Genomic DNA, 13,895 nt, shown 5'->3' on the forward strand with positions numbered 1-13,895 from the left:
CACTGTCAAGCTAAAAAGTGAACTGTCCCAACAAGCTCAGAGAGGGAAGCACCTGAGTCCTGCAGAGTGTAAATGAGAGATATCAGGTTTTCAGCTTTCATAATCAGAAAAGGTGTCTAAAACCAGTTATCACTTTGTCATTTCACTTATATGAGAGGGACAGAATGTCCCACTGTCAAACCCAATTAGCACCTCTGTAGCAGTGTCCAAGAAAGCTGAACTTCATGGCAGAGCACCAGGATTTTATTAGAGCGTACAGGTGAGCCTATCACAGGGCGTGTTTAGAAATCCAATAAAAGGGGCCCTAAAGGCTGGGATATGTTGTTCATATTCTCTGTGTGGTGCTAGCCGGGGCAGTCAGCTGAGGAACCAAAGACGCTGAGTCAAGCTGTTGTGGCCCCTGGTGTCAGAGGAAATCCTGACGTTAGACTGGTTTGGACGCTTCTGAAACCCTGAAGCAGCATAAAGACTCCTTTCACTCGGTTTCTGCGGCAGATCCTACTCGGACTAGATCCTTGTTTGGTCACGAGTGGCGCATGACAGTCATTTCCTACAAACCCCCCGCTGCTGGGACGACAAGTTAGATGTCTGCATGTTTTGATCTGCTGCCCCAGGGTTTGCTTTGTTATCGAGACGCGACATGCTTTCCTTTGAGCGAGTGAAGCAGAGCTTAGAGAGTGCAGGACAGCCTCACGTCTTGCAGTTTTGGCCGGAGCTTTGCGAGGATGACAGGAACCGTTTTCTCCAGGAGCTGGCTCAGCTGGATCTAAAGGGACTGAAGGGTCACTGTGAGCGGGCCGCCCAGGCTGCAGCCTCCCCCTGTGCGAGCCTGGACCAGCACATCGAGCCGGTACCTCCAAACTTCATCGGCAGCGTGAGGAAAAGTGACAGAAACTCTCTCGCAGAGTGGGAAAATGAAGGTGAATGGTTGCGCGGGTTTTCAAGGGATTACGGTAACCCGAAAAGTGGGGGATGTGAATTAACTAGGAGGAGTTATGTCACAGTTTCCAAATGTATTTAAAGACTTCCTAGGTGCGGCTTTTGCCAGTGTTAGTTACTTCACTAATAGACAAGCTACCAAAATACTGTTTTTTACGAAGTAAGATAAACCTTTATCTGTTATATATGGGGACTTCCCATCATGCACCAAGCTCCTCTGCTCTCTCATTTCCTCTTCTCCTTTCCTCTTGTCCCTCCTCACCTCTCTTCTCTCCTCTCTCCTGACTTTGATTTTTTTATTGTGATTTGACTATATACAAATAAAACTGAATTGAATAAACTTCAGAATATTAAATGAATGCTCCAAAGTATATGTTTTAGCATGGGTTTGAGAATGCTCTGTCAAAAGAATAAGCAGCTCAGCAAGAGTGAGGGTGCAAGATGAACGTCTGAACAGCTTTCTGCTCATAGTATGAGACACTGAGTATGCAAAGTAGCTTACTTTGCTATGGAGGGCAGTTGTAACGTTTAATCCTTAATTACAAATCAGTCCAGTTCACTAACATGCAATATACCACTGCTTCTATTACCACTTTTTTTTTTTGTTTTTGTTTTTTTTTTGACAGGCCTGTTACAAATATCAGAGAATCGAGTTGGAGTCCTGCTCTTGGCCGGCGGTCAAGGGACCCGTCTTGGTGTTCAGTATCCCAAAGGCATGTATAACATTGGCTTACCAAGTGGCAAAACCTTGTATCAGATCCAGGCAGAGCGCATTCACAAAATCCAGGAGCTGGCAGATGTGAAGCATGGCTCCAAATGCACTGTTCCATGGTAAGATACACTGAACATGTGTAGACGTACGCTGACATATGGCATATTGAGTACAAAGTTCTCACACAAAACATATTTACACTCTCCTCCAAAGGTATTGGAACAGTGAGGCCAATTCCTTTATTTTTGCTGTAAACATTCGTGTTTGACATCAAAAGATGAATATGAGACAAGAGATCAACATTTCAGCTTTTATATCCAGGTATTTACATCTGGATCCGATACACAACTTAGAAAATTGCACCTTTTGTTTGAACCCAACTATTTTTCATGTGAGCAAAAGTATTGGAACATGTGACTGACAGGTGTGTTTTGTTGCCCGGGTGTGTCCTATTTCAGTGATTATTCAAACAATAAATAGTGCTGAATGTCTGCACTCAGTTTCAAATTTGGGTTTTATCTGTGCCGACTGCATTTATAGTCGGAGGTGTAACCAACATGAAAACCACAGAGCTGTCTATGGGTGAAAAACAAAGCTGAGAGAAGATGGAAAATCGATCAGAGCCATTGCACAAACATTGGCCATAGACAGTACAGCCATTTGGAATGTCCCTAAGAAGAAGGAAATCACTGATGCACTAAGTAGCAGACTTCAAACAGGTAGACCAAGGAAACAGCAGCACTTGACAACAGAAACATTGAGAGCTGTAAAGAAAGACCCTAAAACTACTGTTAGTGACATCAGCTACAACCCCCAGAGGGCAGGAGTGAAGGTATCACAATTTACTGTTCACAGAAGACTTCATGAACAAAAGTCATTAGCAAAAAGAAGAGGAAGGCCAGGCAGGAAGTTGCCAAAAATTACAGAGACAAGCCTCAGAAATTCTAAGACAAAGTTTTATGGACTGACGAGACAAAGATTAAACCTGAGTGATTTAAAGCCTAAAATTTGGAGAAAGAAAGGATCTGCTTATGATCCCAAACATGCAAGCTCATCTGTGAAAGACAGTGGAGTCAATGTAATGTCTTGGGCTTGCATAACTTCTTCTGGGATGGGCTCACTAATCTTCATGGAAGATTTGATATAAGACATGATGGCAGCAGCAAAATGAACTCAGACTTCTACAGAAACATTTTGTCTGACAATTTAAAGAAAGATGCAACCAAACTGATTGGGAGTTCCTTCATCATGCAGCAAGATAATGACCCAAAACACACTGCAAAAACAACAACGGATTCATCACGGCAAGAAGTGGAAGGTTTTAGACTGGCCAAGTCAGTCTCCAGACTTAAACCCTATAGAGCAGCATTTTACCTCCTAAAGAGGAGACTGAAAGGATTAACCTCCCAAAACAACAACTGAAAGACGCTGTGGTGAGCTGTTCCAATACTTTTGCTCACTTAAAAATGTGTTGTTACATTACAAATAATGCAACTTTCTAAGTTGTGTATCAGATCCAGATGTAAATACCTGGAAATAAAAGCTGAAATGTTGCCTCTTGTCTCATATTCTTCTTTTGATGTCAAACCCAAATGTTTTCAGTCCACAGGAAAAATAAAGGAATTGGCCTCACTGTTACAATACCTTTGGAGAGGAGTGTCATATGTCATAAAGTGGGAGGTGAAAGTTGAAAGCATGATTCCTCAATATCACAACAGTGAAACATGAGGGAGGATCTGTGGAGGTTTGGGGGGGGGGGGGGGGGGGGGGGGGGGCTTTTCCACAGATCTCCACAAACTTCAGGGGGTACTCAACTAGCATGGCTTTCATTATATCTTGCGGCATCATGCTATACCTTCAGGAAGTGGACTGACTAAGACAAATTTTTCCTGCAGCAAGATGACAACACCAGACACAAATCCAGGTTGTGCACAAATCAGCTGGAAATTACTTTCTTCTGGTCACAGAAGCGAGCTGTAAATGGATAATTAAATATTTACACCTTCTAAAGTTGTTCTAAAATTAGCAGCCAGCACACACAGAACAATATGAATAGTCATTAGTGAGTATTTCTATTCACCTGGGAGATCATAGTCCATTGTTCCCTTATTAAATGAATTTAACTGTAAATTAATTGGTTATCTAAAACGTTAACAGATGGTAGATGGGAAGCTGATGAAGCACATTTACTTATTGTGCTTTCATCGTATTCCTTCGTTTTTCCAAAATGCAACTCCTATTTCTGGTCTATGTCAATGATTTTGTTGTAAAATAATCTGTCTGAAAGACCTTAAATAAAGGTCTTTAGAATGTTATGTGATAAACACGTTATCTTTTTGGCCGTGGAGAAGTTTTAACATACATATTGTCACTGGGACTTTTGAGAGTAAATACAACTTTAACATGAAATCTTATCAGGTACATAATGACCAGTGAATTCACTCTGGGACCTACTGAGACATTCTTCAAGAAGAACAGCTACTTTGGGCTGGAGCCATCTAACATCATTATGTTTGAGCAAAGGATGATCCCAGCTGTGAACTTTGATGGAAAGATCATCCTGCAGGGTAAAGGGAAGATAGCCATGGCTCCAGGTGAGTACATATATGCTTACTCAGAAGACCTGGACACAAATATCTGTGAAATGACTTTATTCATGATTTGTTTTTATGGGAAAGATTGGTGTATCAGATCTCCACTTTTTCTCAGATGGTAATGGTGGTCTATACGAGGCGTTGATGGACAACAAGGTGCTGGACGATATGAAGAAGAGGGGGGTGGAGTACCTGCATGTGTACTGTGTGGACAACGTTCTGGTCAAGATGGCCGACCCTGTGTTCATTGGTTTCTGTGTGAGCAGAGGAGCTGACTGCGGAGCCAAGGTAGAGTAATATAAAGCTGCAAAAAAAGTAATGGCACTGGTGTTCTCCATAAATTTGTCATGAAATGTGATCTGAGCTTAGCTGGAAAGGTTTACAGAGTAATCTCAAAGACTGTAGATATTCATCAAACCACAGTTAGACATACTGTCTGTAAATGGAGTGGATCTGGTGCTGTGGCTATGTTCCATAGAAGTGGGCACCCAACCAAGATCAATGCAGAATCCTTAGTGAGGTAAAAAAGCGCTCTAGAGTAACAGGTAAAGACACAAAGGATTCATTGGAGTTCATGAGTCAAGCATACAACAAACTTTCCCATACAATACATTGCAGCACACATGAAGTTTGCCAAAGACCACCTTGACACTCCACAACACTACTGGGAAAATGTCTTGTGCACGGATGAAACGAAGGTAGAATTGAAAGTTGTGAGTAGCATGCATACCAGGTTTTAGGCCAACGTTAAGTGACAAAGAGCTAAAATCCTGTTGTCCTCTACACTCACCAGCCACTTTATTAGGTTCACCTGTTCAATTGCTTAACATAAGTAGCTAAAGAGCCAACCATGTGGCAGCAACTCCATGCATGGTCAAGACAACTTGCTGAAGTTCAAACCAAGCATCAGAATGGGGAGGAAAGGAGATTTTAGAGACTTTGAACGTGGCATGGTTGTTGGTGCCAGACAGGCTGGTCTGAGTATTTCAGAAAATGCTGATCTACTGGAATTTTCACACACAGTGAAAAAGTCCAGTTGTGTGGACAAAAATGCTTTGTTGATGTCAGAGGTCAGAGGAGAATGGGCAGACGGTTTGAGATGATAGAAAGGCAACACTGGTTACAACCAAGGTATGCAGAATACCTGAATACAAAACACGTGGCACCTTGAAGAAGATGGGATTTGTTGAGAACAGCAGAAGACCAAACCAGGTGCCACTCCTGTCAGCTAAGAACAGGAAAGTGAGGCTACAATTCACACAGCCTCACCAAAACTGGACAATAGAAGATTGGAAAACTGTTGCCTGGTCTGATGAGTCTTGATTTCAGCTTTGATATTCAGATGGTAGGGTCAGTTTGACATAAACATGAAAGCATGGATCCATCCTGCCTTGTATCAATGGTTCAGGCTGGTGGTGGCAGTGTAATGGTGTTGGGGCTACTGATGACTACTTCCAGCAGGATAATGCACCGTGTCACAAATCTCAAATCATCTCAGACTGGTTTCTTGAACATGACAGTGATTTCACTGTACTCCAGAGGCCACTACAGTTACCAGATCTCAATCCAATAGATCACCTTTGGGATGTGGTGGAAAGGGAGATTCGCATCACAGTTGTGCAGCCAACAAATCTGCAGCAAGTGCATGATGCTATTATGTCAATATGGACCAAAATCTCTGAGGAATGTTTCCAACACCTTACTGAATCTATGCCATGAAGAATTAAGGTAGTTCTCAAGGTGAAAGGGGGTCCAACCTGGTACTAGCAAGGTGTACCTAATAAAGTGGCCGATGTGTGTATGTGTGGCCACATGCACCATTTTTACAATAAATCTCAAAGGGGAAGAATGGAAGAAAAGAAATCTCAGAAGCACAATGTCCAAATTTTCCAATGGTCAAATGTCACCTTTGTCACCTGCTAGGTGGTAGAGAAGGTGTCCCCAACAGAGCCAGTGGGTGTGGTTTGCAGGGTGCAAGGTGTCTTCCAGGTGGTGGAATACAGCGAGATCCAGCCGGAGACAGCTGAGCTCCAAGGACCTGAAGGAGAGTTGGTCTACAGTGCTGGAAACATCTGTAATCACTTCTTTACCAGGGGTTTCCTGCAGGATGTCACAGGGTAAGAGCCTTTACTGTCACATACTGAATGTGTCACAGCAAAGTAAAAAAATTTGTTTGAGGGACTTGAGTGAAGATAGCTGTAGACCAGAGGCAGGAGAACTAGCAACTAGCACAACCATATCAGTCCCTTCTGATATATTATCCCCAAAACTACTAAATCTAATAACCAGATTTTCATGACATGGTGGTGGTACTTCATGGCCCTCACATGATAAACCCTACATATAATCAATCTGATCAGTCAGCATCTGATGTGATTTTTTTTTTTTTTTTTTTTTTTAAACAGGAAATTTGAAGGCCAACTAAAACAGCATGTTGCAATCAAGAAGGTGCCTTTTGTGGACACCTGTGGCAATGAGGTCAAACCCACCAAACCTAATGGCATTAAGATGGAGAAATTTGTTTTTGATGTTTTTCCATTCTCAAGGTAACTTTGGTTATCATATTGTGTCTTCAGCTATGGACATCTGTGCATTGACATAGGTGATTACCTTGCGAATAGTTAATTTTATTCTCTGTCTTTGGAAGGAACTTTGTTGTGTTTGAGGTAGTAAGAGAGGATGAGTTTTCCCCCCTGAAAAATGCAGATGGAGCGGCCACAGATAGTCCAACCACGGCCAGGAACTCTTTGCTGGCCCAGCATTGCCGGTGGGCCATGGCTGCTGGAGCCATGCTGCTGGATGAACAGGGGAATGCCCACTATCCTACAGCCAGGTCAGAAGAAATGTTCCTAAATATACCCTGCACTAGCATATAATGTAAAAATGTTGCAATAGCAATATGTAGTTCCTCAAATGTTAAACCATTCCTTTTAAATCTTACACTGGTTATGTGTCATCCTGCCAAGTTTACATTCACAGCCATCATATAACACTGCACTTGGCCATTAGATCGTGGGTCATAGTAGCAATCTTAGTGTTGTCATTCCTCATTGGTGTATGTTTGGCAAAAACCAGTGTGAGATGTGACACTGTCTTCAAAGAAAAATGTACACCATTAAAATAATAGCATGAACTGTAATCTAAAGGTATGTGTGTTTTCATATAGTGTATCAGCAGGAAACAATCCTCACCTGCAGTGTGAGATTTCCCCACTGGTTTCCTACTTCGGAGAGGTGAGAACAGCAAAATGTTTAAAACCTTATGAGAATGGTGGTGAAATTAATGAAACCTAGAGAGCAGAGTTTTATAGTTTTGAGGCCTGTACCTTTCTAAATTACCAAAAACTACCTTTTCACTTCCTCCACTAGGGCCTGGAGCAGCTGCTGAAAGGAAGGACATTGCCAACTCCCTTCATTCTGGATGAAAAAGTGGCCAAAGAGCTGCAGGCTAAATAACATTTCTCTGATTATAAAGTATTGTGTGATTGGCAGCATCTCAGTACAATGGAGTAAGCATGGAGATGACAATCTTAGATCAGTGTCTTTGGGTTGTTTCAGTTCAGCAGTTGTACCATTGTTTAAGTAAGTTTTGAACTGGAAATATTATAATCATATCAAATTAAATAATTCTCTGCTTTTTCAGGCAATTATGTAATTGTCACTTTGTTAGAGAACAGCTCCAAATCATATGGAAACGTAAGATAAATAAGGGACTAGGAACAACTTATGGGAAGTGTTTAAACACTGTTTTACATTCCATCTAACTTTTCTTTTCCTTTCGGCTGCTCCCTTCAGGGGTCGCCACAGCGAATCATGTTGGTGTGGTTCTCTTTCTTGGCATGAAACCACACTGCTGCTCACAAATGCTCACTTCTGACCTCAGCCTTGCCTCCACTACTCTTTCCCATAACTTCATTGTGTGACTCATCAGCTTTATTCCTCTGTAGTTTCCACAACTCTGCACTGTCTCTCTGCCTCGCCAACCTGTACAAATCCACCTCTCCCTCCTTAGTGTCCAACCTATCATACAAATCCTCATATGCCCTTTGTTTGCCCTTTGCCATCTCTATCTTCACCTTACGCTGCATCTCCCTGTACTCCTGTCTGTTCTCTTGTCCTCTGTGTCCCACTTCTTCTTAGCTAACCTTTTCCTCTTAACACACTCCTGAACTTCCTCATTCCACCACCAAGTCTCCTTATCTGCTTTCCTCTTTCCAGATGACACACCAAGTACCCTCCTACCTGTCTCCCTGATCACTTTAGCAGTAGCTGTCCAGTCATCTGGAAGACCTCCTGACCTCCCAGAGCCTGTTTCAGCTCCTCCCTGAAAGCCACACACACAGAACACTCTTCCTTTTTCAACTTCCACCACTTGGTCCTCTGCTCTGCCCTTGTCCTCTTCATCTTCCTCACCACCAATTCAATTCAGTTCAATTTTATTTGTATAGCGCCAAATCACAATACAAATCATCTCAAGGCACTTTACAAAAACTAAAACTAAAAACCCAACAATTCCCTTATGAGCAAGCACTTGGCGGCAGTGGAGAGGAAAAAACTCCCTTTAACGGAAGAAAAAACCTCCAGCAGAACCGGGCTCAGTTTGGGCGGCCATCTGCCTCGACCGGTTGGGGTGAGTGGATAGAGCAGAGAGAAAAGAACAGCAACAATAAACAACAGATAGACACTGCAGGTTGGTGGGACCAGTAACTGCACATCAGCGATATACAGCTCCAGGACCAGGGACACCTGCAGAAGGTACAGAGAGAACAGAGAGAGAGGGAGAGAGCACAAACTAGGGGAGAGAGAGAGCACAAGGTTAGTAACATTCAATGGTGGAATATACATGAGGTGGGAGGAGAGGAAGAGAGGGGAGGGGGAGGGGGAGGGGAGCTCAGTGCACCGATGGTCCTTGGGCAGTCTAGGCCTATAGCAGCATAACTAAGGGATGGTTCAGGGTTGCCTGAGGCCAGCCGTAACTATACACTTTGACAAAGAGGAAGGTTTTAAGTCTAGCCTTAAAAGTACAGAGAGCGTCTGCCTCCTGAACCCAGGCTGGGAGCTGGTTCCACAGGAGAGGAGCTTGATAACTAAAGGCTCTGCCTCCCAGTCTGCTTTTGGAAACTCTGGGAACCACAAGTAGACTTGCACTCTGAGAGCGAAGTGGTCTATTGGGATAATATGGTACTATGAGGTCTTTAAGGTATGAAGGAGCTTGATTATGAAGGGATTTGTATGTGAGAAGAAGGATTTTAAATTCTATTCTATATTTTACAGGGAGCCAATGAAGAGAAGCCAATATAGGAGAAATATGATCTCTCTTGCTAGTTCCTGTCAGGACTCTGGCTGCGGCATTCTGGATTAACTGGAGGCTTTTTATGGAGATACTGGGACATCCAGATAGTAATGAGTTACAGTAATCTAGCCTTGAGGTAACAAATGCATGGACTAGTTTTTCTGCATCATTTTGAGACAGGAAGCTCCTAATTTTGGCAATGTTGTGCAGGTGAAAGAATGCAGTTCTAGAGATTTGTTTTATGTGTGAGTTAAAGGACATGTCCTGGTCAAAAATAACTCCAAGGTTTTTCACAGTAGTGATGGAGGCCAGGGCTATGCCATCTAGAGTAGCTATAATTTTAGAAAAGTTATTTCTGAGATTTTTTGGCCCAAATATAATTCAATTCAATTCAATTCAATTTTATTTGTATAGCGCCAAATCACAATACAAATCATCTCAAGGCACTTTACAAAAACTAAAACTAAAAACCCAACAATTCCCTTATGAGCAAGCACTTGGCGACAGTGGAGAGGAAAAAACTCCCTTTAACGGAAGAAAAAAACCTCCAGCAGAACCGGGCTCAGTTTGGGCGGCCATCTGCCTCGACCGGTTGGGGTGAGTGGATAATAATGACTTCTGTTTTCTCTGAGTTTAAAAGTAAAAAGCTACTGGTCATCCAGCCCTTTATGTCAGTTAGACAGGCTTGAAGTCTGGTTAACTGGTTTGTGTTAACAGGTTTAATAGATAAATACAACTGAGTGTCATCTGCATAGCAGTGGTAATTAATAGAGTGCTTCCTAATGACATAGCCTAGAGGGGGCATGTACAGGGTGAACAGAATCGGTCCTAGCACAGAGCCTTGTGGAACTCCATAACTAACTTTTGTTCGTGTGGAAGGTTCATCATGGACATGAACAAACTGGAATCTGTCCGATAAATAGGATTGGAACCACTTTAACGCTGTTCCTCTGATACCAATCACATGCTCCAGTCTCTGTAATAAGATGTTGTGGTCAGTGGTGTCGAATGCTGCACTAAGGTCTAGGAGGACAAGTATCGAAACAAGTCCATTATCTGAGGCTAAGAGAAGATCGTTGGTAACTTTCAACAGTGCTGTTTCTGTACTATGATGTGCTCTAAATCCTGATTGAAAATCTTCAAATAGTTCATTCCTGTGTAAGTGGTCTGATAGCTGCTTAGCAACAGCTTTTTCTAGGATTTTAGAAATAAATGGCAGGTTGGATATTGGTCTATAATTAGCCAAGACTCCTGGATCAAGACTAGGCTTTTTGAGTAGGGGTTTGATTACTGCAGTCTTAAAGGCCTGTGGTACGTAGCCTGATACTAGAGATAAATTTACCAAGTCTAATAAAGACTAATATGAGTTATAACCACCAGAGTCATCCTACACACCACCATCCTATGCTGTCTGACCACACTCTCCCCAACCACTACTTTGCAGTCACTGATCTCTTTCAGGTTGAAACACCTGCACAAGATATAATCAACTTGTGTGCTCCTGCCTCCACTCTTATATGTCACTCTATGTTCCTCCCTTTTCTGGAAAAATGTGTTCACTACAGCCATTTCCATCCTTTTTGCGAAGTCTACCACCATCTGTCCTTCTGCATTCCTGTCCTGCATACCAAACTTACCCATCACTTCCTCGTCACCTCTGTTTCCCTCACCAACATGTCTGTTGAAGTCTGCCCCAATCACCACTCTCTTCACCTCCAGAACATTCCTAGCAAAATCCTCCTTCAGGATAAGTCCTACTCCATTCCTCTTTCCATCCACGCCATGATAAAACAGCTTGAACCCTGCTCCTAATCTATAGGCCTTGCTACCTTTCCACCTGGTCTCCTGAACATACAAGATATCCACCTTTCTTCTCTCCATCATATCAGCCAACTCTCTAGTTTTCCCTTACAAAATGCCTACATTCAAAGTCCTTACTCTAAGGCCTACACTCCTGCCCTTCCTGTTCTCTCTTGCCTTCGAACACACCTTCCTCCTCTCCTTCTTCGACCAACAGTAGTCCAATTTCCACTGGCACCCTGTAAGTCAACAGCACTAGTGGCAGTCGTTGTTAACCTGGGCAGCGACCGATCTGGTATGGAAGTCATATTTGTGATTCGCATGTTTGATTTGGCTGAAATTTTACATTGGATGCCCTTCCTGATACAACCCTCTGCATTTACCCGGACTTGGGACTGTCACACGAAGAGACTGGATTGTGCCCCCTGTGGTTGTATTCACATTTCATCTAACAAAAAATATAATCAAAATACCCCCGTGTGTGTGTGTGTGTGTGTGTGTGTGTGTGTGCGTGTGTGTGTGTGTGCGTGCGCGCGCGTGTGTGTGCGTGTGTGTGTTTTAACTGAATTCATTCAATTCTACTACGTGTTTACCTTTAAATGTCCTCGAGGGCCACCGATCTGCTTGTTTGCCAACTATCCCCGACCCCAAATGTCATTGCATAAATCTGTTAATCAACTTGTTTTGTGTGAGTGTGAGAGAGAGATCTTTGTGTGTTGATCCTGAGGTGTCTGAGAAAAATCCGAATCTCAGAGAACAAAGACTCTACATTGAGCAAACAAAAACAAAGAAAGTGTATTTTTGCACCTGCTGCCTTTTGATGGGGAGAAGTACAGACTAAACAAAAACAACGTACGTGAATTTAAACACTGGCATTCCATCCTGCTGGTCATTTCATGGTGAGAAAAGCAGCAAGCACCATAAGTAGTGGCTTCACTCGTACCAAAGTTTTGTAAATGATTATGCAGCCTGACCCCTCCAGCAAGCTGCAGAATATGTCGTCTTCTCTCTGACACCACTGATTCAAGAGAGTCCTGATTTTGTTGTGGCACCCTTTTCGTCCTCTCCAGCTTTTTCCACTGAAAGCGAGGAGGATTCAGAGGATCCTGAATATGGGTGGACTGGGAGAAATGGCAAAGTGTGGTTTCCCACCAACAAGGACACCACTCCCTTTTTTCAGCCTGAGAGAGGCGTGACTTTATGGCTGATGCGTTACGCTATCGTGAGGATCCAGAATGTGGATTCTTCATTCAATCTGTTAACAGAGATGGACCTCACTGTCATGCTGACAATGTGCACCCATGAAGGCGCTGCACAGTGAGAAAGCAACTGGACCAGGGTGGACTCCACAGATCACTATGCCTACATTCGGTTACTGATTTTGGCCGGAGGCTACAGGTCTAGAGGGGGGTCCACACTCTGCTTGTGGAATGATCGCATTGCTTGTACGATTTTCAGAACCACCAATGTCGTTTTCAAGATTTCATAAAATATGCAGAGCTCTGTGCTTTGACAACAAGCTGCAGAGACCAGCTTGTCATAGAGAGGACAAGCTTGCCCCCATCAGATCCCTGTGGGAAATGTGGACACATCACCTTCCCCTTCTATTCAACCCCAGCAAAGATGTCACAGTGGATCCACGGCCAAATATGGACTCAAAATTTGGATGACTGCTGATGTCATCACATCCTATGCCTGGAGGTGTGACATCCATCCATCTATACATTATCTATACCCGCTTAGTCCTACTTAGGGTCACAGGGATCTGCTGGAACCTATCCCAGCTCTCTTTGGGTGAAAGGCAGGGGTGCACCCTAAATACACCCTAAATATAATAAGAACTTTATCAGTGATTTTTCAGACTGTTGTCCTAACCAACCTCTAGTTAGACTTTTTAAATCTTATTCTTTTAACTTGGTTCAGTTTATGTCAGGACCTAGACATGAGCAGGGACACACATTTTATCCTGTGGGCTTCCAGTTGTTAATATGGAGATACAGTATTGTTCAAAATAATAGCAGTACAATGTGACTAACCAGAATAATCCAGGTTTTCAGTATATTTTTTATTGCTACATGGCAAACAAGTTACCAGTAGGTGCAGTAGATTCTCAGAAAACAAACAAGACCCAGCATTCATGATATGCACGCTCTTAAGGCTGTGCAATTGGGCAATTAGTTGAAAGGGGTGTGTTCAAAAAAATAGCAGCGTGGCATTCAATCAGTGTGAGGTCATCAATTTTATGAAAAAACAGGTGTGAATCAGGTGGCCCCTATTTAAGGATGAAGCCAGCACTTGTTGAACATGCATTTGAAAGGGGGCAAGCTTGTTTCACTTTCCTTTTTTTCCTTTTATGAAATGATCATCCTGTCCTACTGATGTTATCCCTACTCAATTTTTTTCTAAAGAGATCTTTCATACCATTTGACCAGTGGTTCAGGAAATTTTAAATGTCAGTCTGACCACGGGTGTTGTGCCTGAGACCCTTAAGCATGCTGTGGTGCAACCATTAATTAAAAAGCCTAACCTGGATCCCTCAATTCTGTCTAACTTCAGAC

The 13,895-nt window shown here is 42.9% G+C and overlaps 1 protein-coding gene across 1 annotated transcript; it reads left to right on the plus strand.

The window, feature by feature from the left end:
* Positions 1 to 326: 326 nt before the first annotated feature.
* On the plus strand, positions 327 to 8,053 carry uap1l1 (UDP-N-acetylglucosamine pyrophosphorylase 1 like 1). The gene is made up of 9 exons (XM_026297594.2): positions 327 to 920; positions 1,566 to 1,770; positions 4,070 to 4,245; positions 4,361 to 4,533; positions 6,169 to 6,362; positions 6,651 to 6,791; positions 6,893 to 7,078; positions 7,412 to 7,478; positions 7,614 to 8,053. Exons 1-9 carry the CDS (start codon positions 641 to 643, stop codon positions 7,698 to 7,700), a joined length of 1,509 nt encoding a protein of 502 aa, XP_026153379.1. The 5' UTR covers positions 327 to 640; the 3' UTR covers positions 7,701 to 8,053.
* The last annotated feature ends 5,842 nt before the right edge of the window (positions 8,054 to 13,895 follow it).

This window comes from Mastacembelus armatus, chromosome 12 (genome assembly GCF_900324485.2).
Source record: "Mastacembelus armatus chromosome 12, fMasArm1.2, whole genome shotgun sequence".
Classification (NCBI taxonomy): Eukaryota; Metazoa; Chordata; class Actinopteri; order Synbranchiformes; family Mastacembelidae; genus Mastacembelus; species Mastacembelus armatus.

Bases quoted from the DNA above. Each gene is read 5' to 3' on its own strand.
- uap1l1 (XM_026297594.2), top strand. From the start codon at position 641: ATGCTTTCCTTTGAGCGAGTGAAGCAGAGCTTAGAGAGTGCAGGACAG. The intron at 7,079-7,411 runs GTCAGAAGAAAT...GTTTTCATATAG, and splicing joins GCCCACTATCCTACAGCCAG to TGTATCAGCAGGAAACAATC. The intron at 7,479-7,613 runs GTGAGAACAGCA...TTCCTCCACTAG, and splicing joins TGGTTTCCTACTTCGGAGAG to GGCCTGGAGCAGCTGCTGAA.